A 27381-nucleotide genomic window follows, 5' to 3' on the forward strand; every position below is an offset into this window, starting at 1 on the left:
AAAAAAAAAAAAAAGTACTGAAGTCTACAGTTTTCTCTGAAATGCATCAGAAAGAAAAGGTGAATTGATGGGTGAGCTGAGGGATGGATACATCTGCACATGGAATCCTGATGTGGCAAGTACAGTACTTGTGAATAGGAGAGTGGCACAGTAGGTCTAGGAATCATCTCTGTAAAATTCTTTCAGCTTTGCTGAAGATTTGAGAATTTTCAAAGCACAATAAAACAGAATGCAATGCAGAATCTTGACTTTCTTTTTCTCGACATCCACCACCTCCTTGGGGTTTGTGGGCTGACAAGAGTGGTGAGGGCCCAATGGCAGGCTCCCCTGGGGGAGGGGAAGAGGCATCCCTCACAGGGACTGGCAAGGGCAGAAGTGTGCGGAGCCACGTCCTTCTAGGCCTCTTCTCCTTGCCGAGCCCCATCTGCCTCACTGGTCTCAAGGAGCCTTTTCAGTACCATGATTGAATCCTTCCAGGTGCAAGGGAGGGCTAGCCTCGGGGTGTCCACACACACGCTGCCCCCTGAAGGAGTTTCATGGTGCAGAGACCTTCTCAGTGCATTTTTCCTCTTGTCCCCAATTGCTTGTAGGTACTTCCCTTGGAGTTATCACTATGAGAGCTGTTCTGCTGCTCTCTTGGGGTGTGGGCTCCACAAAGGCAGAGGACCCCCATCCCTGTGTCTCAGCAACGCACAGAGAAGTACCAGTACACAATGAGTGCTGAAAATAAGTTGGATGGCAAAGGCTTTTTTTTTTTTAAACATAAAAGTCAGAGTAAGTAAAATTGCGGGATTTAAATGGATAAACACAGACAGACTGAATCAAGTAAAACCTGGATGTGTGGGAGAGAGATGTGTACTGTTTGGGAGGTTAATAACCAAGACCAAAATAAATGAACTGGAACTTTCCAAATATTTACAATTGGAATACTGCCTTTGGCACTTCTCAAATCTGTCCTGGAAAATGTGCTAGGAATATAGATTTGCATATGGGCAAGAGCGTGTCGTGCTTTCAAAATGATGGAAACAAGCCCTGCTCGGCTATCTGGAAAAGAAATGAAAGGGCAGATGATTTGTGGCCAGTCGGGGAACCAGTTTCCTGAAAGGATGGAACAGATTCTGGTGGGGAATTGTACTCTTCTTTCAATTCCTTATGTGTTGGACAATTTTCAAACTAATAAGTTGAGGGGAAAGCCATTAGTACTATAAAATTCCTACTCCAGGCTAGAAATATTAAAAAGATACATGGACTGTCCAGAGCACGTGAGAAAAAAAAAAAAAACTGAGACATTAAAACTGAGAGAGACTTCAGCGACACAGACCTAGAATGTGGGAGCTCGTGTTCTCAAGCTTTAAGACGACCTTTTGAATAAATTGGAACAGGAGCAGCAATTAAAAAAGAAAAAAGTGAAGCACGTCCTGATGGTGATTAAAAGTCCCAGGCCATTCTTACTGTGTTTTTCAAGTGTTTAATCAGGATGCGGGGTGATATCTTCTAATGCATGGTTTCTCTGTAAATTATTTCAATGCATTTGGGTTGTTCAGACCTATAATCCCATTCTCAATAAAATCAATAATTTAAAAAAACACAAAAGAAAAAAAGTACATAGCAAGCTCCCCCAAAGTAGAATAGAGGACAACACACTTATTGATCAATGACATAAGAAACAAAGGTACCCCCACAGCAAGGATCAGCAAAAGGAGAAGCTGGCTGTTAGAAAAATAATAATAAGCCAGGAAAACACCTGGTGAGATTAAGCAACAAAACAAGGAAAGGAAAAGGCCCAAGAAACGTTCTTAGGAATGACAAATGAAAATTCAACTATAGAGTAGGAGCCAAAAGGATAATGACAGAATCATAAGAAAAAAACTGATACCACTAAATTAAAAACAAATGGATAAGTTCCTAGGAAAATACAGTTTACCAGAACTGACACAGGAAGAAAAAAACCTAGTCTCAAAATAATTAAATAAATAGTAGAAAATATTCCCCGAGGCCAAGATCATTTTCAAATAATTTATGAAATTCTTCCACAGAATAAGAAACCACTCCCCAAATTACTCTAGGAGAGCAGTAAAACTTTGATGTAAACTGAAATTGGGGAAATACAAGAATGGGAAATAATAAGGCAATATGTATACAACAGTCTCCTCCCCCCTAAAATATTAACAAGCCAAATTCAGAAAAATATCAATAAAGCATAAACAAAACTGAGTGTTTCTTAAGAACATAAGGGTAATTTAACATTAGATTTGCCAAGATTATTAATCAAATTAATAAAGTAGAAATAGCATAAGATCATTTCAATAGATGCAAAAACATCATATGATAAAATTCAACTAATAAGGACAAAAATACATCAAAATGTATGAAATTCTTTAGGAGGTATTATAGATTGTGTCTATCAAAAACTTCAGAAAATGGGCGGCACCTGTGGCTCAAAAGGGTAGGGCATCAGTCCCATATGCCGGTGGTGGCGGGTACAAACCCAGCTCCGGCCAAAAAAAAAAAAAAAAAAACCTCAGAAAATGTCATTCATAATAGAGTAATACTAAACCAATGTTTTTAAAGCCAGCAATAAGACAAAAGAACATCTACGAAGGCTTCTACTTAAATCTTATTGGAGGTCCTAGATCTTGCAATAAGACATGAAAAGAATAAGAGGAATAACAATTCTAAACAAGGAAATAAAAAATTATTACCAGGAAGTGGCTGTCTATGGAATTTAAAACACAAAGATTCTACAGACACATTTAAAAGATATTTTTTTTTACCATCAGATTTATATACAAAAGTCCAACTGCATGTTTAATAAACCAGTAACAACAAAAATCATTTTAAAACATTCTAATTAAAAAATATAAATTAGTAATAAATCTATGAAGGTCATACTATGTACAGAAAAACACTGTAAAACATGACAGGACACTTTGAAGATTATTTGAGAGAAAGCTCTGTTTTATAAATATGTCAAGTTGTCTGCAGATATATAGATCTAACACACTTTCAAAGAAAATTCCAATAGGTTTTTAAAACTAGCGAAATGTACACAACAAACATTTACTATTTTAACCAGTTCAGTGGTATTAGTACATTCACTCTGTTGTGCAGCCCTCACTGTTATCCTATTTCAGAACTCTCGTATCATCCCTGCCTGAAACTCTGTATCCATTAAACAGCAACTACCCTTCCTCTCCTCTTCTTCGCCTGTGCTAACCAATACTCTGACTACTCAAGGTGCTTCATGTAAGTGAAATGCTACAATAATTGTCTTTTCGTTTTGTCTTTGAGGAACTTAATAAGCTTATTTAAAAATTTATATAGAGCCACAAAAGACTTAGAATAGCCAATACAATTCTGAATTATATTTCAGATATAATACTATAGCAATATTTAATTATAAAGCCAGGGTAACAGTGTGTTGTTGGATCAAGAATATACAAGCAGCATAGGGACAGAATAGCCCCCAGATGGACTCCCACATAGGTACAGATGGAAATTTATTTATTTATTTATTTACTGAGACATATTCTCACTCTGTCTCCCTGGGTAGAATGGCACAGCATCCTAGCTCATAGCAACTTCAAACTCCTAGGCTCAAGTGATCCTCTTGCCTCAGCTTCCCAAGTAGCTGGAACTATAGGCATCCTTGGCCTCCCAGAGTGCTAGGATTGCAGGCTTGAGCCACTGTGCCTGGCTATATGAAAAATTAATAAATGCCTAAGGGGACATGGCAGATCACTGGGGAAGTATGGCCAACTCAGTAAATACGGTTAGAACAACTGACAACCCTTAAGAGAGGGAAAAAAAATTAGATCCCTTCCTCAAACCACAGACAAAAATTTCTGGTGGATTCAAGAATTAAATGTGAAAGGTGAAATTTGCAGTCTTTAAAGGATATAGATTTCATGATCTCAGAGTAAATGGTACAAAAATTGTTAATATAAAGGATTTTTCAATTCAATTATAATTTAAGAATTTATGTTAATCAAAAGACATCATTAAAGAAAGTATAAGAAAAGCTACAAATTTGGAGAAGATAATTATAGTACCTGTAACAACAAAAGATAAACAACCCCTAAAAATCAGTAAGACAAACACACACACACAAAGAAAAAGAAAAACAGGTAAAAGACATGAACGGGCATTTCATATAAGAAGAAATACAAGCTGCTCAGAAGGCTGAGGTGGACTGAGGTTGCAATGAGCTACTACACTCCAGCCTGGGCAGCAGAGCTAGAGCATGTCAAGAGAAAAAGAGGAAGAGGAAGAAAAGAGGAAGAAAGAGGAAGAGGAAGAAGAGAAAGGGGAAAGATAGGGGGAAGGAGAAGAAGGAGAAGGAGGAGGAAAAATACAAATGTCAAATAAACTTGTGAAACCCTGCTCTAATCATGGTGAGAGACCCTTTTCTAAATATTGTAGTGACAAAAATTAAGTCATGTGATAACATCAAGTGTTGATAAGAATAGGCTACAGCTCCGGCAGTGCCTGTGGCTCAAAGAAGTAAGGCTCTGCCCCATACGCCGGAGGTGGTGGGTTCAGCCCTGGCAAAAAACTGCAAAAAAAAAAAGAATAGGGTACAGCTCCACAAGACACATGCCCTTCAGGAGGGTGTAAATGTATACAAACATTTTGAAAATTAACTTAGCACTCTCAAGTAAAGTTGAACATTGGCATACTTCACAGCACAGCAATTCTACCCCTAAGTAACATACACCCTGAAGGAGTGTTTTTCAAACAACAGATTGCAAATTACTAGTGGGCCATAAAATTAGTTTGAAGTACTGCGATTAGAATTCTTAAAAACTAAAACTAAAAAATATCAGAGAGCATCATTAGTATTACTCAACAGGCAAGTAAGCATTTGGTTTCATGGAGAGTTTGTTCAGTCATTCGTGTCTGAGGTGGGGGTCTTATGAATGTGTGGGCATCTGTGATGCTGTAAAATGTATTCTTCCTCTAAGTAATGTTACTTAAGTTTGAAATCCCTGTACAAACTTTTACACGCATTTCCCAAAAAGCACGTACAAGAGTTTCACTAATAACTTTGTGCAAAATAAAAAAACAGACACAACCTAAATGTGCACTAATATTGGGGATTCGAGTGGGTAAGGAAGTTGTAGCATATGCACACAGTGGAATGTTATGGACCACGGTGAAGAGCAGTTCTTCAGCTACACATAACAATTTGGGTGAAACAATATATATTGAATTACAGGATACCACACATTCATATTATACCTTATTTATAAAGCTAACAGACAGTACAAAAAGATCAATAGAAACAACCAAGCTTTTGGTTGGCGTCAAACCCCAGCTCTGCCACTTGCTAGCCATGTAACCTTGAGCAAAATACATAACCTCTGTGCCTCAGTTTCCTCATATGTGATGGAAATGAGAACCAGCATCATGGAGGTTTCAGAATTAAAACACTTGGAATAGTGAAGAAGTATTAAGAAGGAACACAAGTGGAAAGACAGAACTAGCAATGTCTTACTGTTTAAGTTCCGTAGCGAGTACATGGGCATCACTTTTATGTATATATGAATTTTTTGCACATATCAAATATTTAAAATTTCAAACAAGAGTGAGTTGTCCTATGCCAAGGCTCTATAAGCCAAGGTTCAATATTAAGACACTGAAGTGACGATGGTGGTCTGAGCAATACATACCTGGTTCTCAGCTTGTCACCCATAGACTCAGCCCAGTTTTGGAGCAGGCCAGAGAATGGCTTTTCTTCATGGTGTTTGGTATATTGGGTCAGCAGTTCCCGCCCCACAATCTGTGCAAAGAAATTACCACTCATCAACCATGTCTCTGCAATGTAAAAAAGGCTTCAAACACTGCATCTAGATAAGGCCTATTGGCCATAAGCAAACTCCTGGGAAGGAATCCAAAATAAGACCCCATCCTCATAGGGACCTCGATTTCATCACCGCTCCATATGCCAGAGGGGAATGCAAATGTGGAGCATTTATCACACCCCCTTCAATTCTACCCCTTGGCAACTTCATTATACTTAAAGCTCCTTGTTTTTCTCTCCCTGCCTTTATCAGTCTTTTCCACTGGTTCTGGGACCAAGTAAGTATTTTAGTTGACACTTCAGATAAAACCTGTTTGCCTTTCAGATAGCTGGTCTGTTCTCTTTTTTGCCTCTGACATTGTCTGGTCAATTAAGCCTTTGGAAAATGGTATTAAAATCCACAAATAAAACAATCTCTATCAATGTCCGCCTCCAGCAGCTTCAAAGTTGTAATTTGGATCTAAAACACTGAGATGTCCACAGCTAGCCCACTGCAGAGAAAGCTCAGCTGACAGCAGCAACTGCTAGATGTGTGGGCGAGGCCACCTTGGACCAGCTTGTCCCAGCCAACACCCCATGTGCTGCTGCCATAGCCTGAGTGAGCCAGGCAAGGCCAGCTGAAGAACCACACCCTATGAGCCTAGCCCTAACTACAGACCTGCAAAATCATGAGCTAACAGATGGTTATCACAAGTGGTTGTAACTTTTAGTGCAGTTTATCACAAATCAATAGATAGCTGATTCATTCTCTGTCAACTATCAATTCACAGTATTTCTTATTTGTTTCATATGCATACATGTTTTTATATAAAACACATAAAATATGTGTTATATATGATTTCAATCAATAGTATATCATGTGATATTTTTGGTTTGCACTGCTGTACAGGATTCTGTTTATTTAATGGCTATATAATTTTCTTCATTTTGATGAATCATAGCTCACTACCAATTTGGTCAGATATTCAGGTAGTTTCTCATTTTACACTGTCCTAATAATCTTGATTTCAATATAGTCAGGCAAACAGCACCATCCTTTCTTGGATTATTACCTGAGAATAAATCTCCATGAACTTGACTGATACAGAGGTTCTTAAAGAAAGCTACCCCACCTATGAGAGGTAGGCTGAAAACCTGTCCAGGCAACTAGGGTAGCTTTATTGGCATTGGTGGACAGAGCCAACCATGCAATGCTTGGGATGATTTCAACCAACAGAGAACTGCACCATGCCGAGGGTCTTGTCAAATGGCCATCCCAGGAAATTGAGTGCGGAACTCAGGTTCACCAAAGTTTTCAGGTTCTCCCAGTCCCAGGCCTATGATTAAGCTGCTCTGTCCCCTTGAAGTTAGGGGTGCTGATTAGACCAGCACATTAGTACCTCAGCCATCCTCTCCTTTTCTGTTGCCATGGTAACCCACAACGTTCCTGGTTGCAGCTGGTCCGTAAGCCTGGGCCACAGCCTGCATTTGAGGTTGTCATGATAATTCTGTGTATACATGCAGGCATGGTTATGTCTCGCTGTGCTTGTGTTTACTTTATTATAAATTACTTTCCTTTATTTTCCTTGAAGTATTGTCTTGAATTCTTGAACTTATGTCTCCAGATAGGTTATGAAATCCACAACTTTATTTCTGGATTAGTAAAGAGAGTGTTACAAAATGTTTACTATCTAAAAGAGGGCATTAGGTTCGGTGGGATTGAGAATCACTATATTACAGGTCAAAGGATATGAACAATTTTAAGACTGCTGCTCTACAAAATAAGTCCAAACATCGAACACTGCCAGGATTAGAGAAAATGGGGGAAATGAATTAACTTTAACTAGAATTAAAATGATAGAGCAGTCAAGTTGTTTAACTAACACAACACTAGAGTTAACATTTCTATTTTTTGTTTTTGAGAATCAATTACAGATGGCTCTGACTCAGTCTCTCTCTTGCCATAAAAGAAATATCATTACAAGCACTAACACATTACTTTTTCTGATTCCTGCCCCTCCATAGCTTTTCCTCACTTTATTTAGTGATCACAGAACACAACTGGTTTCCTGGCTTACTCTATCTGTGCAGCCTGGAACCTGAGAGCCGGGAGGGCAGAGCGTGTGCATCCTCACACCATCAGACAACATGCGACACAGAGTCGGGAGCTGAGTAAGTGAAGGAATAAATTCCTTTCCTGTTCCCAGTATCTCATCCGGTGTGTTCAATTCCTTGATAATCTCCTTTACCTTGTGTCACTACTTCCGTCTTTTCCATGTAAGTAACTTAAATTGGGAAAGTGAACTCACTCTAACTAGAATTAAAATTAGAATGATACGATAATCAAGTCTGGGTGCTAAACTTAAGAGAAAAGAAAGATAAATTGGGTCTTGGCTAACATCAGGAAAGCAAATTACTCATTTCAGATCTTTGCTCTTTTTCTAGGTCATGAGACAAGGAAACATGATTTTAAAAATGAGTTTATTTTCTGCTGTTGATGCCCCCTTGGTGAAAGATTAAAGCAATCTGATTGAAGCAATCAGCTACTGCGGGATTTGGGTATTACAGTCTCTAGATTCAGGACTTTTTTGATAAATGACCAGGGGGAGATAAAGATAGATGGGTCACCTCCTAGCCTGGCCATGCCATGAAAATATTCTTATAATGTACTATGTAGTGTGTGTGTGTGTGTAAAATTTTAAATATCTACTTTAAAATAATTATAGACTCACAGAAGTTGCAAAGTTAAAATAGCACAGAGAATCCAGCCATCACCCAGATTCCCTTAAAAGGGAGTTCTCACAGAATAGGTGATCAAAACCAGGAAATTCGAGAAAATGTTTACTCATTAAATGTTTTAGATTTAGTAGAGACTTCATTACTTAAAATGAACCTAAGAGTAGATGATTTTGTAAAGTGAAATATTTCTTATATCTTTAGCTAAGTCTGGTGTTCTAATTAATACCAGATTATCTTAAGACAACTTGTGACACTACGTCTTTCTAGGTGATTATGGGTGGCATTCCTGTGGCTCTTGGTTTCTTTTTATAATTTTATTTTATTTTTTTATTAAATGATAGCTGTGTACATTAATGCAATCAAGGCTCTTGGTTTCAACATGTGAATTCTCTTTTATTTTCTTATACACCTGCTCAGGAGCACCTTTCTTAAGAGAACTGAACAGTCAGACAGCCATGCTCTTTTCTTTTAAAAAAGATCCCATCTGCAGGAGGAATCAAGTTCATCTACGGCCAACATTTGGAAACTATGAGTTTTAACAATTGTACAGGATGGTGACATCATAAACGTGCATTTATAATGAATATCATTTCCATCACACAGCACTGATTATGTAACACCAATAAAAGGTTGTTTTGTTTTTTTTTTTCAAGTCAAATCACTTTTCAAGGCATCTATGAAGCCACTAGCATTTTCACACACTAAGTATTTCACTGATTTATGCTAGATACAGTGAGACTTGGATTAAAAGGTCTAACAATTGGGGTTTGCTGCCAAGGCAGAAACACTTAGAGCCAATTAGAATAGAAAAATACGATTCCTAATGAAAAAACACCAGATATCCATTCTGTATCCAGGGTGCGGGGCCGCACTTGGGTTTGTACCACACAGGGTAATGGATTAGTTCAAAGTGGCAGTACTTATGGCCCTGGGTCCCAGATCATATTCCAAAGAGCCTTAGGTGGGACTAGCTACATAATTTGGGGCCCAGTGCAAAATGAAAATCCAGGGCCCCTTGTTCAAAAATTAAGAATTTTAAGATGGTAAGAGCAGAGCACTCAACCAGGTATGGGCCTTTCTGAGCATGGGGCCCTGGACCACTGCACAGGCCTCACCCCACAAGCCAGCCCTGGCCCTAGGGGTTCCAACAGGACTGCCAGATAAAAATAAAGGACACCCGGTGAATATCTGAATGCTGCTGGGTACATACTTACACGAAAACATTATTTATTGTTCATCTGAAATACAAATGCGACCGGGTGTCCTGTGTTTTTATTTGCTCCACCTGGCAAGCTAGGTTCCTGAAGGGCAGCTCCAGGGTCAGCCGGTGGTGCAAGGATAAAGACAAGATCAAGTAGACATGATACTCCAGAAAGCATTTTAACCGTTCACCTTCTCCAGGTGCTAGGCATTCCATCAGGGCAGGCTTTCTATAAGGAGAGTCTATAAAAATTTCCTGGCTAGAAGAAACGAAAGCCATGGGGTGGGGAGGGAAGAGGGGAAGGAAGAGGATAAGAAAGGGAGAAGAAAAGAAAGGGATGGATGCAGGGAAGGGAGCTGAGGAGAGGAGAGGAAGGACTGAAGGACTACTTTATATTAACACATGAACCAACATGCAAGATGCCCTGGGCCTTGAGCATGGATTTGAACTTTAAACTAAGGAGCATGGATAGATCTGAAATGGTGATTCAGGCCCAGCAGAAATTAATGCACAATTAATTGAACTTAAGAGTGGTTAGGAGTTTTTTGTTTTTTAGTTAAATCCATCCCAAATTTAACTTTACTTCTTAGTATCTCCTCCCGGTTAGAAAGCAAAGGGGCCCCTTCCTTTTTCCCCTCCTTCATCCTGCCCATTCATGGAGCACTTACTGTGTACAAGGTGCCTACTGTCTATATTGAGCATGGGGGCCAAAAGGATGAATAAGATATGGCAGGGCTTCCGGGCCAGACAGGGGTGAGTATATGCACACACAGCCGTTCAGGCTAAGAAGCACAGCAAGTCGGAAACAGATCCCTTCACTGTGAGGATCTGGGAAAACCGCATGGAGAAGGGAGCTTTTGACCTGAGCCTTAAAGAACAGATAAGCTTAAGTCACTTGTTCATTAATTTACTCAATAACTAATACTGGCAAGAGCTATTTTCTTTGAATATCTATCTACTAAGCGTAAGCCCTGTCTCAAACTCTTTCTATGGAACAACTAACCTAATCCTCATGACAGAGGGTATTTAACACAATTACCTCATTGTCCACACAAGACTACTGAGGCCCAGGGAGGTTAAGCCAGTTACCAGGGTTACACAGCCAGGATGTAGTGGGGCTGGGGCTTTAACCCAGAATCCCTGCTCTTAGTAATTCCATACCTAAACTGCACCTACGATATGCCAGGCTCTGTGCTGGGCACTGGAGATGCAAAGATAGTCAGGTATCTGTGACGTGCAGGGAGACAGGCAGGGACAGAGAGCAGGATGGTATAACGTGATGAGGTGACAGAGGTGGACATAAAGCTCAGTAGGTACACACAGGGGCTCACACTTGACATAAATTCTGAACCGGAGACAAAATGGAAGGGGTGGCAAGGACATCCAGGACTGTCAATAGAGTGTCCTTAAAGGCACAGAGGCACAGACAGGCAGGAAGTGCAGGCCTGTGGGCAGCAGGAAGGTCTGGGCAGGGTCTTGGCCCTGGCTGAAGAGCTGACTTTATCGGGGTGGGGGGGCAGGGAACTGAGTGACAGCATCATCGTGGAGGCCACCAGATGAACCATCTGTCCAACTTCCTGTTACAATTTCTGACCCGCACAGTCCACAGGCCCAACAAAGCGGTTGATTTTATCCCCACTAAGTTTGACGAAATCCCAGGAGTGCATTGCCCTAGGAAGAGAAGTCAGCTTCTCCCTAGGGAGAGACACCAACTCCTTCCATCACCTCCTAGGGCCATGTTGTCTACAGGAGAAACTTTCTGGAGTCAGGGTTAAGGGTCTGTGTGCAAGGCTGTGTGGCTCCTCCCACCTCAGAGATGGCTTTGGTCTGACACACACCTACCCTCTGCTATTTCATATTAAAAATAAATTATTTATTTATTTATTTTTTATTGAATCATAGCTGTATACATTAATACTCTCATGGGGTACAGTGTGTTGTTTCTATATACAATTTGAAATACTTTCATCTAATTGGTTAGCATAGCTTTCATGTCATTTTCTTAGTTGTTGTGTTAAGACATTTATATTCTACATTTAGAAAGATTCATATGTACCTTTATAAGATAAATTATAGGTGTGATCCCACCAATCACCCTCCTTCCACCCATCCTCCTCCCTCCCCTCCCCTCCTTCTCCCCTTTCCCCATATTCTTGGGCTAAAATTGGGTTATAGTTTTCCTATGGTAGCTATAAATTAGTTTCATACTAGGGTTGAGTACATTGGATACTTTTTCTTCCATTCTTGAGATACTTTGCTAAGAAGAATATTTTCCAGCTCCATCCATGTAAACACGAAGGAGGTAAAGTCTCCATCTTTCTTTATGGCTGCATAGTAGTCTGTGGTGTACATATACCACAATTTATTGATCTATTCATGGGTCGATGGGCACTTGGGCTTCTTCCATGACCTAGCAATTATAAATTGGGCTGCAATGAACATTCTGGTACAAATATCTTTATTGATTTTTGGTCTTCGGGATGTATACCTAGCAGAGGATTATAGGATCAAATGGCAGGTCTATTTTTAGTTCTCTAAGTGTTCTCCAGATGTCTTTCCAAAAGGGATGTATTAGTTTGCAATCCCACCAGCAGTGTAGAAGTGTTACCTTTTCTCCACAACCATGCCAGCATCTGTGATTTTGGGATTTTGTAATATGGGCTAATCTTACTGGTCTTAGATGGTATCTCAAAGTAGTTTTGATTTGCATTTCTCTGATGATTAAGGATCATGAGCATTTTTTCATATATCTGTAGGCCATGCGCCTGTCTTCTTCAGAGAAGTTTTTCTTCAAGTCCCTTGCCCACCCTGAGATGGGATCACTTGTTCTCTTCTTGCTAATACAGTTGAGTTCTCTGTGGATTCTGGTTATTAAACCTTTGTCGGAGACATAACCTGCAAATATCTTCTCCCATTCTGAGTGCTGTCTGCTTGCTCTACTTACTGTGCAGAAGCTTTTCATATTAAAAAGAAATTGCGTGCTACCTTCTGTTGAAACAGTGGAATTTCTTGGAAGCCTGAGCCCATATCCCCCAGAGCAACTAGTGGAGCAGAGTAGCTGCCTCCCTCTTGGGAGGGGACAAGGTCCCCCAGTATGCACCAGCTCCTGCCATCCCCTGAGACTCGGGGGCTTGCTGCAGTGATTCAGGCCCCACCTGGCCCTGAAGGCCATTAATTTGGTGACCCCTGGTGTGGGCTTGGCCCCGAGGATCCCATACAGCTGGGATGGCCCTGCCCTCTTCCCTCCACACCTGTGTCTGACCCAGTGTACCCCAAACCATGGAGGCCAGCTGAGGAACACATCCACCCTGTGAGCAGCCCCTGCTGGCCTCCAAGCCCCACACTGACTTTTCTTTCTGGCCCAAACCTCTCATTAAAGCTGTAGAAATGCTAGCTACTCACCCGCAGCCTCTCATGTACTAGGGCATAGCACCAAGTGGACCTGTGAGGAACTCAGCTGATGTCTTCCAGGGAAGGCTTCTCCTACTGCTGTCTCCCCCTAGAACCACGGCAGCTGTTGTAAGACACCACTGAGATGGCCAGGAACCACTCCTGGGTCAGAGGAGCTGAACGCAGGACAGATGCCAGGGATTCAAGGACAGACAGGCCTCTGAGCCAGCCTGAGGGTCACCAAAGAGGGTGGCAGGTGTTCTCAAGGTTCCAGCCACTTTAGAACCACAACAGGTATGTATTATGGGCAGATAGAGGTGTCCTGACTGGTAACCCCACTAGCATTGGGTCCAGATCCAATTACTCAAAGCCAGAGCACCCGGCTCCCCCATGCAGGGCAGGGCTGCTGCGGCTACCAGCTCTGGGGTTCTCCCTCATTTGCAGTAAGTCTCCCCCATAGTGCACACACACCGGTCCCCTCCTGGCACCCAAGGCCCCAAAACAAACAACAACAAACCACTCAGTGTCACTGGGACAGATGTGACTTGTGTACTTACTGTTTTACTTAAGACAGAAAGTAACTGAAATCTTAAAGTGTGACAACATAAAGAGTTAAATGGCAGAGAGGAGAACGTTAGAAAATAAATCTTAAGAAGTTTTTTATAACTTGAGTAATATGTAAACGCTTCTGAAGGGAAAAAAATTCTCTTTAACCCCCAATGTTGACTTAAATTGTTTCAAATTATGTTACTCAAACATGTTCAAACATAAAACTAGATATAAACACCTTATGTTTATAGCTCTCGTTCAACTATAAACTATGAAATTAAATACAAGCAAAACTACAAAACCAATGAGATTCAAATCGACAGCCCTGATAGCATGTGGCAGACTGTGCTTGGCAGCATGAACTTGGTCCTTTCTGGCCCATGTGGGTTTATTGGGGGGCAGGGGGAAGTTTCATACCCGCACCTCTGAGGGTTTGGGAAAGAGGCCCCCCTCCTTCACTTCTCTTTCTCTTGGCCATGACTTGAATGTGTCCCCTCCAAAATTCAGGTGTTGCCAACACAATAGTATTAAGAGGTGGAGTCTGAAAAAAAAGAGGTGAAGGGCGGTGCCTGTGGCTCAAAGGAGTAGGGCATGGGCCCCATGTACCAGAGGTGGTGGGTTCAAACCCAGCCCAGGCCAAAGACTGCAAAAAAAAAAAAAAAAAAAAAAAAAGAGAGAGAGATGGAGTCTTTAAGAAGTGATTTGCCTTATAAAGAGGCTTCTCGAAGCCTTCCACTTCCATTGCCTGCCTTTCTGCCACATTCTGCCAAATGAGGACCCAGCAGTCAAGATACTATCTTGCAAGCAGAAAGTTGCCCTCTCCAGTGCCACATCCAGACCGTGGGCTCCTCAGCTCCAAAACTGTGAGAAATAAATTTCTGCTCTTTATCAATTACCCAGTGGGATTCTCTTACAGCAGCACAAATCGGTCTAAGACACCTGCTTCAAGTAGCACACACCATGCCTGGACCCTCACTTCAACACAGAAAATCTACATCTGATCCTTCCTTATCAGGTCCTGGTGATTCAGGTGGCGCTATCTGGTACCAGAGGACTCACAAACACAACACAATGTCTGGGATCCTACGCAGTCCCTGGTTACATGGATGTCACCCCCATGATTTATACACAGCACTTAGATTATTTCTGTCCAAATGATCATCAAAATTTAAAAAAGAAAAAACCACTAACACACTCTTGTCAAGAACTCACAAACCACAATTCGAAAAAAAATTCTAAAATCAAACTTGTTGCAAAACTCAGGATCTGTGTAGAAACCGAAGGCCTGACGTTGGGGAGCGGAGAAGTGAAGATAAACAAACAGCCCAGATGCAGAAGACTCCCTTGCTCCAGAATCTCACACATGAAACCCTTGACGAAAGCTTTAAATATTTAAATGCTGCCACATCTGGTTTTGAAAAAAAATGAGTGCCAGCTTTACACACGGGTCAGTGGATTTAGAAAGAAAAAGCTAGAACGTGCTTGTTCAAACGACCTTGGTCAGCTTTCCAAAGCTCCTCCAAATGCCAAAAATATGACCAAAATTACCCCAAACCTTCTCTGAGTTCCCCCAAATGAACAGTCACGTTTTGGGAATGTGTCGGATCAATTCTGTGCCCCAAACAGATCGTCCAGCCCTTCTCCTCACTCCATGTCCAACACCCCCACCCTGGCCTGGGCCCCACGGCTTTCACAGCCTTCATGAGCCAGGCCTCTGCCTGCCTCTCTGGCCCTATTGCACACATCTCAACACCTCCCCCTAATTTTTTTTTGCCATCATCAGAGATGATTCTAGACGTAATTCTCCATCTGTAAGTCTGGGGAAAGGTCCTTTGAATTGTTTGTTTTCCCTTGGTTGTGCTGGCCCTCAGCTCCCCCTTGCTCTCTTTCAGGGAAGCAGAACTGTCACCCATGGCCCTTCACCTACGATTTTAAGGGTATCTGTACTTTCTCCTTCTGGCCTCTCAGAATCTTCACCTACTGACCCCTGGGGCTCACCTATAGCCAGAGGGCTGGGCCTCAGTGAGAACACTCCTCCAGGTTCACTACCCAGTTTCTCCCTCCAGTCCGAGTTCTTCAGCCCAAGGCCCAGAGCACATGCACTGCTTTTCTTGGACCAGCCTCCGGGTCTCATTCTAGCACCTGAAGTCCTGCTTGTCCAAGGGAAGAATTCTGAATTCTTCCTTCTGGTGTGAGTGGGGACAGCAGTCCTGTTGGAGGGCCAGGTGGCTGTGCCTGCGCATGGCACACGCAGGCCTTTGTTCTCTAGGAAAGGCCTTCCTTTCTTTACTACTCTTCATTTCTTCTCCTCCTTCCCCTACTTTTCATATTTAAGGGAGGAACTATTTTTTAATAGCTTTAAAGATATTGACTTTTAAAATTTCACAACTGTATAAAATAGCCTTAGAAAGTAAAAGTCTCCTACTCAGTCCCTTACCTCCAGTCCCTCACTCCAGACGTTATCATTGTTAAATAGTGTTTGTTCTGCTAGCTAGAAGGAGAAGCTTCCAAATGTCAAGGTCAAACAGATTCTCATGCCATGTTTTAGTTTGCTTCATAGTTGGGGCATGCTTTTCTTGAGATGTTTTGTTTTTCTTGGAGTCTTAATGGACGGTTTTTTTCTCTTGTTTCAAGAAGAAACATGCCTTTTCCATCCTGTCACTAAAATCTTCTTGCTCTTTTTTGCTGAACAAAAATAATCTCCTTCTTAAAGTCATTCTTTTAATCCCTTAGGCTTACTGTTCCAAAGTGGACTAATTGTTTTTTGAGGTTGCCACATTTTGGGGGTACCATATCACCCAGGTGCTTCTTTACATACTCCCCTTGGGTTAGTTCCAGGAAGCATACTTTTTTTTTTTTTTTGAGACAGAGTCTCACTCAGCCACCCTGGGGTTGAGTGCTGTGGCAGTCACAGCTTACAGTTACCTCAAACTCTTGGGCTCAAGTGATCCTCTTGCCCCAGCCCCCCAAATAGCTTGGATGACAGGTACCTGTCACAAAGCCTGCTAGTTGTTAGAGATGAGGGGTCTCACGCTTGCTCAGGCTGGTCTCAAACTCCTGAGCTCAAGCAATCCACCTGTCTAGGCCTCCCAGAGTGTTGTGATCACAGGTGTGAGCCACCACCCTTGCTTAGCATACAATTTTTTTAATTCTTAATTTCTTTAATGCACCTCTGTACTTCATCCACAGTCATATTTTTCAGAAAATGCATGGTCAGGTAACTTTATTAAGCACTATCTTATTTTGCCTCATATTTGTTTGATAATTTGGCTAAAAATAAGCCCTCACATGCAAAATTGCTTTCTTCAGAATTTTAAAGGTATAGTTCCAAAGACTTTCCACTTCAAGGGTAGCCTGCAGACCAGCAGCCATGGCAGATCTGAAGGGACTGAGGGAAATGCAGAATTCTCCAACTACAGAATGTGAATTTGAACAAGCTCTTCAAGGATGTGTTATGGGCACCTTAGAAGAGAGAGGTACTATTCCATCCTCCAGTGCTGCAGAGAGCTCTGCAATCAATCTCTTATTCCACAGTAAATAATCTAACATGTTTTAGCCTGAGAGGTTTGAGGCCCTTTCTTTTTCCTCATGTTCTAAAATTCTCCAGGCTGGTTTTAGGTTCCTACCTTTTCTGGTGAGTCCTACCAATCTTAAGACTTTTGCCTCTCTTCAGATCTGAGGAATTTTCTTCTCACTCTCCAATTTACCTTCCTCTCTGCATTCTCTATTCCCTCTCTTGGGATTGTTATAGATTTCCTAGCCTGATTATCTATATTTCTTAGCCTTTCCCTTTAATGTTCCTTGTTTTGATCTTTCTGATCTTCATTCTGAGAAGTTTTTCTCAAATTTGTTCTCTATTCCCTGTATTGGATTTTTTACTTTGCAAATGTATACTTTTGATTTGCCAGGCACAATTTGGTTTTCTCAACGCTCACCTCTCATAGCAGGCTGTTCTTGTTTCATGAATACAATGTGGCATCACACATCCTTAGGGTTACTGATTGGTTTTTGTTTCTCTGTTCTGCTCCCCCTAGTGTCAGTTGTCCTGTTTGTTCATCTTGTTCCTTCTTTTTCAAGCTGTTGATTTTTCATTAATTGCCTGATCATCCTTTTAGATAATATTATGAAATTATTGCATATTTTCTTAGGTATGATGACGGTACTATGGTTTTGTAAGAAAAAGTCCTTATTTTTAGAAAATGAATGTTGAGATTTTTACAGATGAAGTATCTTGATATCTGCAATTTACTTTCAAGTTGTTTCATGTTCTCTCTCTCTTTCAGATACTTAGAGGGTAAAAAAGCAAAAATTTTAATATGATGAAATGTTAACATGTGATAAAACCAGGTAGAGAGTATGTCCATATGCTCATTGTACTAGTCTTTCAACTTTTGTCTTAAAATTTCTGTCCAAAACTTTTCATTGTAAAAGTTGAAAATCAGAACAACAAAATAGAATATCTGTTGATGCTTGATTGCTTATTCTCTGAACAACCTTAGGAAAATAAACTACAGGGTCAGAAATACATGACAGGAATCAGCTTTCTTATAGGAAAACAGGTATCTGCTTGGTCTTTTTTTCTTCCTCAGTTTAAATTCAATAGAAAGTACAACATTCCACTGGGTTGAGCCCCACTGCTAATACATGGGACATACCAGCTGACCTGCCCCACAGCACAGCTTGGGATTCCCACCAGGGGAAGAAAAGTTGACCCTCTCAACCCCTGCAGGAAAGGCCCACACCACACCTCCCACATCTCAGCTCAGTATAAGTGTTTTAAGCACAAAAAAAGTTCTGTTCTCTTGGCTGCCTGCTGTAGCCCAGCACTGAAAAGACCCAGTACTCACTTTTGCTTGGAGGAAATATTTGCTTTTTTGGAAACTGGGCTTGATGGCATCACTGCTGAGCTCCCATCTGGTCATCAGCAGTTCCAAGACAGAAGTCTCTACGACAGAACTACCCTGACTAGTCAGGAAGAGGATACCCTGGCTTGGATTTTAAGCATGCTAATGGTAGGTCATTTGCATCTTTGCATATTTGCACTGTGGGGTAATGAGCAATATATGCAAAGCTTCTGACTGACATTCTTTAGGAAATCTGCCAGAGTGGATTAAGAAGGGACCTGTCTTGGTGTATCTCTAATGAAGCAAAAGAAAGTTACAATGAGATTTCATGGGTGTGGGTAGTAATTGGATTTGGTGGAGGGTATAATCAAATCTCACCAAGTGCCGACAACCTTTGCCCCTGGAAATAATGAAAGGGTCAGGAAACCTTCCATCTTACTTAAAGGGAGACATGCAAAGCCTGCAGAAACTCTATAGCGCATGTCCCCAGTCATGGGATGACAGCTCCAGCACCTTCAGAATTGCAGAAGGGCCTCCCCTTGGGGTGGTGGCTGTAAGCACTGTAGGTAATACCAGAATACTGAAACTCATTGGCCACTTTTCATCCTCCAGTCTCCTGAAATCTCCATCTCAACCTCAATAAGGAGTATTGAAGCAGAACCCAGCCCAGAGAAGGGTGTACTCCCCCAAACGGGCAGATTCCAACACACAAGCGAAGGCCATGTGTCCCAGTGCAGGTACCAGCACTACCCCCTGTCACCATATAGGCATCACCCCTGGATGCCTGGCAGCCAAAAACTCTGGGTCCAACCCAGGGCATGAAGCCTGACAGGATTCTTCTAAGGGTGTTGACTGATGGTAAGCAGGCAGGCTGACTCCCACCCTAGCACTAAACTAAGTACTCAGTGTCTCACCCCAAGGGACCGAGCCCTCCCTAGGCCAGCTGTTAAAGTTCCTTCCTGGACCAAGACTGCTGTGCTCAGATTCTCTGATTTGGGGCAATCCCCTCTATAGCTCAGATTACTAATAATACCTTAAACTGGGTGGCTTATTAACAATAGAAATTTATTTCTCACGGTTCTGGAAGTGGGGAAGTCCCAGATGAAGGTGCTGGCAGATTCAGCTCATAGATGGCACCTTCTCGCTGTGCCCATACATGGTATAAGAGGCAAGGCAGCTCTCTTTTATAAAGCTTTAATCCCATTCAGAAGGGCAGAGCCCTCATGACCTAATCACCTCCCACAGGCCCCATCTTCTAATGCAATCACCTCGGGGGTTAAGTTTCAACACTGTGAATTGTGGGGGAGACACAAACATTCAGACCACAGCTGGGTAACCCATCCCTTTCACGCCAATTTCATGTCATACTTTCCATTCTCTAGAGATTTTTTTTAATTCTTTTTTTTTTTTTAACCCTCTAACCACTAGATAACCAGGGACATTCTCCAGAAGTTAATAAAAATCCTTGGTCTTCTGATGGCTCCTCTCCCTCTGTCAATGCCATTGCAGACTTAATCCCTTTGAGTATTCTATCCAGTCATTTCAGTGGGATTTGAAGAGGGAGGAGCCACAGCACGGGTACCTACACTGTCACCCCCAATCAGAAGTCCCTCTCTCAGAGTTCAGTCCTATTTGTGCTGCAAGTTTTGCTGTCTGCTGCTTTTCTTCTGATGCTTTCTCCAACCCCACCACCAAGTTTTATCTTCTCTCTTCTTAGCAACACAAGCAGGAAGGGCACAGCCTTATCAGGTGGCACCACATGCAGACAGATGTTAACACGGCAGGCCTGAGGTTGCGCTCTTTGGCAAGGAGGCACTGGGCTGGCATCCTTGGAACTGGGATTGCGAGAGGGATCCCAGCATCCCCTTACTGTGCCCAAACCATTTGTGCAGACAGGTAATTTATGCTGAACACCTGCTTTTCTTCTGAAAGTCTGCAACTTGATACTAGGCAGAGGGTGCCCACTTGACTTTGGTAAAAACCTTGGGTGCTGAGTGTCTGGCAAGCTTCTCGGGTAGGCATCATTTTGTACATGTTGTCACGATTTGTTGCTCGGGTAATTAAGCATGTCCTGCCTGGCTCCTTTGAAAGAGGAATCTCAGAGACTCTCAAAAACTTGCTATTGGTTTCCTCTGGACCTTAGCCCATGTGCCTTTTCTCTTCGCTGATTTTGCAATTTATGTGTGTGTGCCTATTTTATACAAGATTTTGCTGTAATAAATAATAATAGTACAACATATGTGAGTCCTGTGAGTTCTCCTAGCAAATCATCAGTCCTGTGGGTGGCCTTGGGGCATGGGAGACACACTACTTACACAAGAAGTGTTTCCAGCTGGATCATGGCTTGAGGTAGCATTTGTCCAGTATATGCCTAGAAGATATTTATCTGGCAAAATGGTCAAAGAAGACTCACACAGTCTGGACTCAAAAGCTCTGGTGATCTCCTTGGCAGACTAGGAAACCGAGCCATCCCCTGGTCCCGTCCTCAGCCCAGGCCTTGGAGCACTTGTGTGTGTCCTCGGTGCACAGGGCACTCCGCCTCTGTGGTGGTACACACCCTCCAGCCCAGCATCCCCACGTGGTACTACTGTCTGTGGACCAGAGCTCCGCCTTTCATTCTGCACACTTGCCATTACATGAAAAACAGAAGGAGGCCATTTCTCCCTGTGCTTCCACCTTGGTTCACAGTTAGAAATTGTGACCACTCCCATAACAAACGAAACAGCCTTTTCATAGTGCCCACAAACAGGAGCTTGCAAGGAAAGCACTAAGTCACAACTTCAGGGTCAAGGGATGCTGAAGTTTAAAATATATTGCTAATAAGAAAGTTGTCCAAAAAACTCACACTCTTAGATCACCAGATGAGACGAAGAATGTGAATTAGCAGAATGTCTAAATTACTGAATGTTCTTAAGAAGTGGTTTTGTTACAACATTTAGGCAGGAGGGAGACAAAAGAATAGACCAGCTTTAACCTAGCCCAGGTTAAATCACCAATCTTAATTCCCCCCATATAGTTTGCTTTACTATCGATATCTCTAAAAACGAGAATAACGAGGGGAGGAGAGCTGCCACTGAGAACCACGTGGTATTCTCCCTCTCAATGGACTGTGCTGATCCCTGAATAGTGTCCCCAAAATGTCTGAATTCCCCTTTGGGTTAGCAGTTCTTGCATTATAAAAAGCAGCCATCCTCATTACAACTCATTTTAACAATACACAAAAATGGAAAGAATATTCTTTCACCCAGAGCCCCCACAACATAAAGATGCAGCATAGAGATATCAGTATTTTGCTCCATTTCTTTCTAAACTTACGTAGATTTTTGTCTTATTGGTCCTTTTCCAACTTTTTCTTATAAAATTGTAACTTCATTTGTAAGAATGCAACGGTGATAAGGCAGTTGCAAGAAATAATTTGGAGATCCCATGCACCCTTTACCCAGTTTCTCCCCGAGGTAGCCCTCAGTGTCTTATTTAATAGCATCCCTACTAGGAAAAACAATGTTGGTACAACCCACAGAATTTGTGTGGTTTTCACACATGGGTGTGGGTGTATGTTTAGTTCTCTGCAATTTGTGTGACCACTGCCTAGGTGAGGGAGCAGAAGAGTCTATCACAAGTTCCTGCAAGATGGAGACCTTACCTCCTTCATGTTTACATGGATGGAACTGGAAAATGTTCTTAGCAAAGTATCACAAGAATGGAAGAAAAAGTATCCAATGTACACACCCCTATTATGAAACTAATTCATAGTTCTCAAATGAAGCTACAACCTAATTCTAGCCCAAGAATATGGGGAGGGGTGAAGGAGGGGAGGGGAGAAGGGCGGATGGGTGGAGGGAGGGTGATTGGAAAGATCACCTATATGGTCTGTCTAACAAGGGTACAAGTGAACTTTTCTAGAATTAGAGTATAAATGTTTTAAAACAATAACTAAGTAAATGACATGAAGTCTATGTTAACCAGTTTGATGAAAATATTTCAAATTGTATATGAAAACACTACACTGTACCCCATGTTTGCATTAATGTACACAGCTATCATTTAATTAAAAAAAAAAAAGTTCCTGCAAGCTACCTTTGTCCTTCTCTTTTCTCTCCATTACTTCTGGCAACACTGATCTGCTCTTCATCGTTATAATTTGGTCATTTCAAGAACGGTTATGTGAGTGGAATCCTACAGCATGTAGCCTTTCAAGACTGGTTTCTTTAACTCCATTTCCAAGTCACGTTGTCAACAGCTCCTTGTTTTCACTACCGTGTAGCAGCCAGGGTGTGGATGCACCATGGTTTCTTTAAGCACTTTCCTATTGAAGGACACTTAGGTTGTTTCCACTTTTCTGCTATTAGGAACACACAGTCAAGCAGCTATGAACACTCACCCCATGCAGGCTTTTGTGTGAACATTATTTTTTCATTGCTCAGAGTGAATACCCGAGAGTGTAACTGCTGGGTTGCAAAGGTAACACGTTTCGCTTTCTAAGAAACATCTGTGCTTTTTTCCTAGAGTGGCTGCAACATTTTACATACCCACCAGCAATATATGAGTGATCCAGGTTCCCCTTCCTTGTCAGCATTATACATTATTAATATTTACTTATTTTAGCTATCCCGATAGGAGTGTAGTGATATCTCATAGGAGTTTTGATTTGCATAATGACTAACGTGGCATATATTTTCACAGGCCATCAGCATACCGCTGTCAGTGAAATGTCTGCTCAGGTGTTTTGACCGCTCTCTAGTTCGATTGCTTCCCACTGCCAGGTTTTGAGGGCTCTCTATATTCTAGACCCACGTCCCTCGTGGGGGGTGTCATTTGTGGATGTCTCTCCCTGTCTGCAGCTTGTCTTTTCATCCTCTCCACAGAGTCTTTCGCAGAACACCAATTTTTAGTTTTGATGAAATCCAGTTTAATCAATTACTTCTTTTATGAATTATGCCTTTGATGTCAAGTCTAAGAACTTTTTCCCCAGCCTCAGGTCTCAAGGATTTTCTCCTAAGTTTTTTCCTAAAAGTTTTATAATGTTACATTTTACCTGAAAGTCAGTAATCTATTTTTGAGTCCATTTTTTCTTATAATGTAGGAGACTTAGGGGTTGAGGTTCCTTTTGTTGACTGGATGTTCTATATTATTCTAGCACTGATTGCTTAAAAGCCTGTCTTTCTTCCATTGAATTGCTTTTCCAACCATATCAAAAATCAGGAGGGCAAGCTTGCATGGGTCTGTTGCTAGGTTTCCTGTCCTGGTCCATCTGCCCATGTGTCCGTCTCTTCACCAGTGGCATAGTATACTGATGACTGCAGCTACCTCCAGGGCCTTAACTCTGGGAACAGCCTCTCCTCTCTTTTGAGTCTTCTTTTCCAGAATTTTATTCTAGCTATTCTATTCTGTGCCTTTCCATATAAACTTTAGAAGAAGCCTGTCTATGTCTATAGAAAAACTTTGCCATGCTATTTTTTTCTATTTTTTGGTAGAGACAGGTTCTCACTCAGCCTGCTCTCTGAACTCAAGTGGTCCCCCTGCTTTGGCCTTCCCAAGTGTCGGTATTACAGGACTGAGGCACCATACCTGGCCTTCTCTTTTTGTAGATCCCTTGAAATTTTCTTGTAGACAGACATGGAACGTGCAAAGAGGGACAGTTTTACTTCTTCCTTTCTAATCACTATGGCTTTAATTTATTCTTTTTGCTTTATTGCACTACTAAAACTTCCATCACTATCTTGAATAACAAACAGTACTAACAGTGAATATTCTTGCTTTTTTCCAGTCTTGGGGGAAAAGCATTCAACGTTCCACTAGTAAGCATGATGTTAGCAATAGTTTTTATAGATGCTCTTTTTTAACTTGAGAAAATTCCCCTCTTTCCTAGTCTGCTGAGAGTTTTTATCATGAATAGTTGTTAGATTTTATCAAACGCTTTTTCTGTGTAAGTGGATATAATCATCCAACCTTTTCTGTGTCTTTTCATGTGTATTCTGCCATTGTAGGACTGGGTGCTCTGTATATGCTGATTAAATCCTGCTGTTTGCTTGTGTTGTTCACTTTTCCACATCCTCTCTGACAACAGCTGAGAGTGATATGTTAAAGTCCCCAACTATAATTGTTGATTTGTCCATTTCTTTCATTTCTATTAGGATTTTCCCCAGTATGTCACAATAACATGCTGTATGGTTTTATTATTTATATATATTGTATTTTGTATATATTTATGTCATTCTATCTATATATCTGTATCTATCATCATAGTCTAGTGGTATTGACATTTTACCACTTTGAATGCAATGTAAAAAGTTTATTATTATTATTATTTTGAAACAGTCTCACTCTGTCATCCTGGAAAGAGTGCTGTGGCATCATCACAGCTCACAGCAACCTCAAACTCCTGTACTCAAGTGATCCTCTTGCCTCAGCTTCCTGAGTAGCTGGGACTACAGATGCCCGCCACAATGCCCAGCTAGGTTTTCTATTTTTAGTATAGATGGGGTCTCCTTCCCCAGGCTGGTCTCAAACTCCTGAGTTCAAGCAATCCACCGGCCTTGGCCTCCCAGAGCCACGGTACCCCGCCAGTGTAGAAACTTCACTTCCATCTAGGCCTCTTCACCCTCCTTGCTTCTTAACTACACAGGTCTGAAGTATTCCCTCTATACTCATTGAGCAAAACAATTCTGTTTTTACATTTACTCTAATAATACCAATGCTAGCAGTTTTGTTATTGTTCCACAGAACCCTTCAATTCTGTTCATTTTTTTTCTTCTCTGTTGTTCAGACTGGGTAAATTCTGTTGATCTGTCTTCAAGTCCACTAATTCCATTCTCTCTCACATCCACTCTATTATTAGGGTCATTCTGCAAAATTATTATTTCTCATGTAAAAATAATAATTGGTATCATTGATTATTGATTATTAATATTGAACTATAAGAACTATAATCATTAGTTCTTATATTTTTCAATTCTATATGCAAATTCTATATGCAATTTCAACTTGCATTTGGTCTCTTTTTTTCTATTTCTTTGATGATATTTTTCCATCTTGAAAATTTGTTTCAAGAGAATTTGTAATTACCTTTGAAGCACTTTTATGATGGATTCTTTAAAATCTTTGTCAAATAAATCCAATATTTTTTTAAATTGAGTAGAGAATGAAGAATGGTCATTGTTCTATATTCTCCCAGTCCCTGGTGTTGGTGGGTCCAATGAGGAGCTTAAATTGGTGTGAGCATCTGTTAATTTTCTCACTTAAGTTGTAATTTTCCTGGTTCTTTTATGGCAAGTGATTTTTCTATCGCATCTGGGGTATTTGGATATTATATTTTGAGATGCTATTACATTTACCCTTGAAGTATAACAAAAGGTACTGGTGGGTGTGTTCGCCTTTCTGCTGAATCTCACCGACACTTCCCTGATGAAAGAGGAACACTGACTCACTTTTGCAGACGGGTTAAGGTGTAAGTTCAGCACCCTCTTGGTCCTGCCCACACCAGGATAGGGAAGTGGGGAAGCAGAGAGACAGTCAGTCCTCTTTCCTACCACCTCACTGTGCCTCACTGATGCTGGATGAGGCAGAGTCTCAGCTCCTCACTGGCTCCTACAAAAACCAAGGGAAGGGAAAGCAGAGTCTTAACTACCCCACTTCCTACCACTTCATTCTACTGACCCCAGGTAAGGCTGGAGACTCAGCTCTTCAACAATGTCCCTTTTGGGGACTGAGGAGCAGGGAAGGGAAGAATCAAAGTACCCTAACTCAGTTCTTCACTGCCTGGTCTGTCATCATATGGGTGTAGAACTTCTGCTCCTCACTGGACCCACTGACACCAGGGACTAGGAGAATATAGAACAATGACCATTCTCCACTCTCCACTCACACTTTAGTCTAATTGATGTCAGCTGGGGGTAGGAACTCAGCTCAGGGTAAGTCAGCACACTGGTGATGAGCTCCATTGACATCACCTCATTGGTTCCAGTGTAATTGAGGGGATCAGTAAGTAATGGGGCTATTCAATCTTGGCAGGCCAAAAGTCCCTATTATTCTTATTAAAAAAACCCAAATTATGATTATATTCTATATACAGTAAGGAGTTGCATAATGACATTTCAGTCAATAATAAACAGATCTATAACTGTGGTCCCTTAAGAGTACAATGGAACTGAAAAATTCCTATCCCTTGGTGACATTATAGTCACTGTAACTAGTGTGATGTCATAGTGCAACATATTACCTTTTCTATGCTTAGACGTAATTGTTTAGATGCACAATTACTTAAATATAAAAATTGTGTTCCTACAGTATTAGTATAGTACAGTATTACACAGTATTAGTATCCTACAGAATAACACAGTTATTCCTACAGTATTCAGTATAGTAACATGTGTACAGGTTTGTAGCCTATGAGCAAACAGTAGCCTATACCATTAGCCTAGGCATATAGTGGGCTATGCCATGTAAGCAGGTGTAAGCACACTCTATGATGTTCACCGTGTGACAAAATTACCCAATGACACATTTATTCACTTTCACACATTACCCAATAACCCTAACCCTATCATTAGGCAATACAAGACTGTATAATTTTGTACCCTTTTAATTTACCATCATAAGTTTTTAATTTCTGTTGTTATAAATGTAACTTTTGCAAGTATAATTTTAAAAGTTATATAATTCCCCCACTAAGTGGCCAGAATATGATTTATACAGTATAATAATTTTCTTATTGTTGAAAATTTAGATTCCCATATTATTATTATTATTATTTTAGAGACAGAGTCTCATTTTGTTGCCCTAGGTAGAGTGCTGTGACATCACAGCTCACAGCAACCTCCAGCTCTTGGGCTTAGGCGATTCCCTTGCCTCAGCCTCCCAAGTAGCTGGGACTATAG

General features: G+C 41.3%; 1 protein-coding gene across 1 annotated transcript in view; it reads right to left on the reverse strand.

Moving 5' to 3' along the window:
• Positions 1–27381, reverse strand: part of ACOXL (acyl-CoA oxidase like) — a 288084-nt gene that overhangs the window by 99522 nt on the left and 161181 nt on the right. The window contains 1 exon segment of the mRNA XM_012811040.1: positions 5673–5782. Coding sequence (XP_012666494.1) covers positions 5673–5782 — 110 coding nt within the window.

The sequence above is a fragment of the Otolemur garnettii genome, unplaced genomic scaffold, assembly GCF_000181295.1.
Source record: "Otolemur garnettii isolate 467f Iridium unplaced genomic scaffold, OtoGar3 scaffold00148, whole genome shotgun sequence".
NCBI classification, from domain to species: Eukaryota; Metazoa; Chordata; class Mammalia; order Primates; family Galagidae; genus Otolemur; species Otolemur garnettii.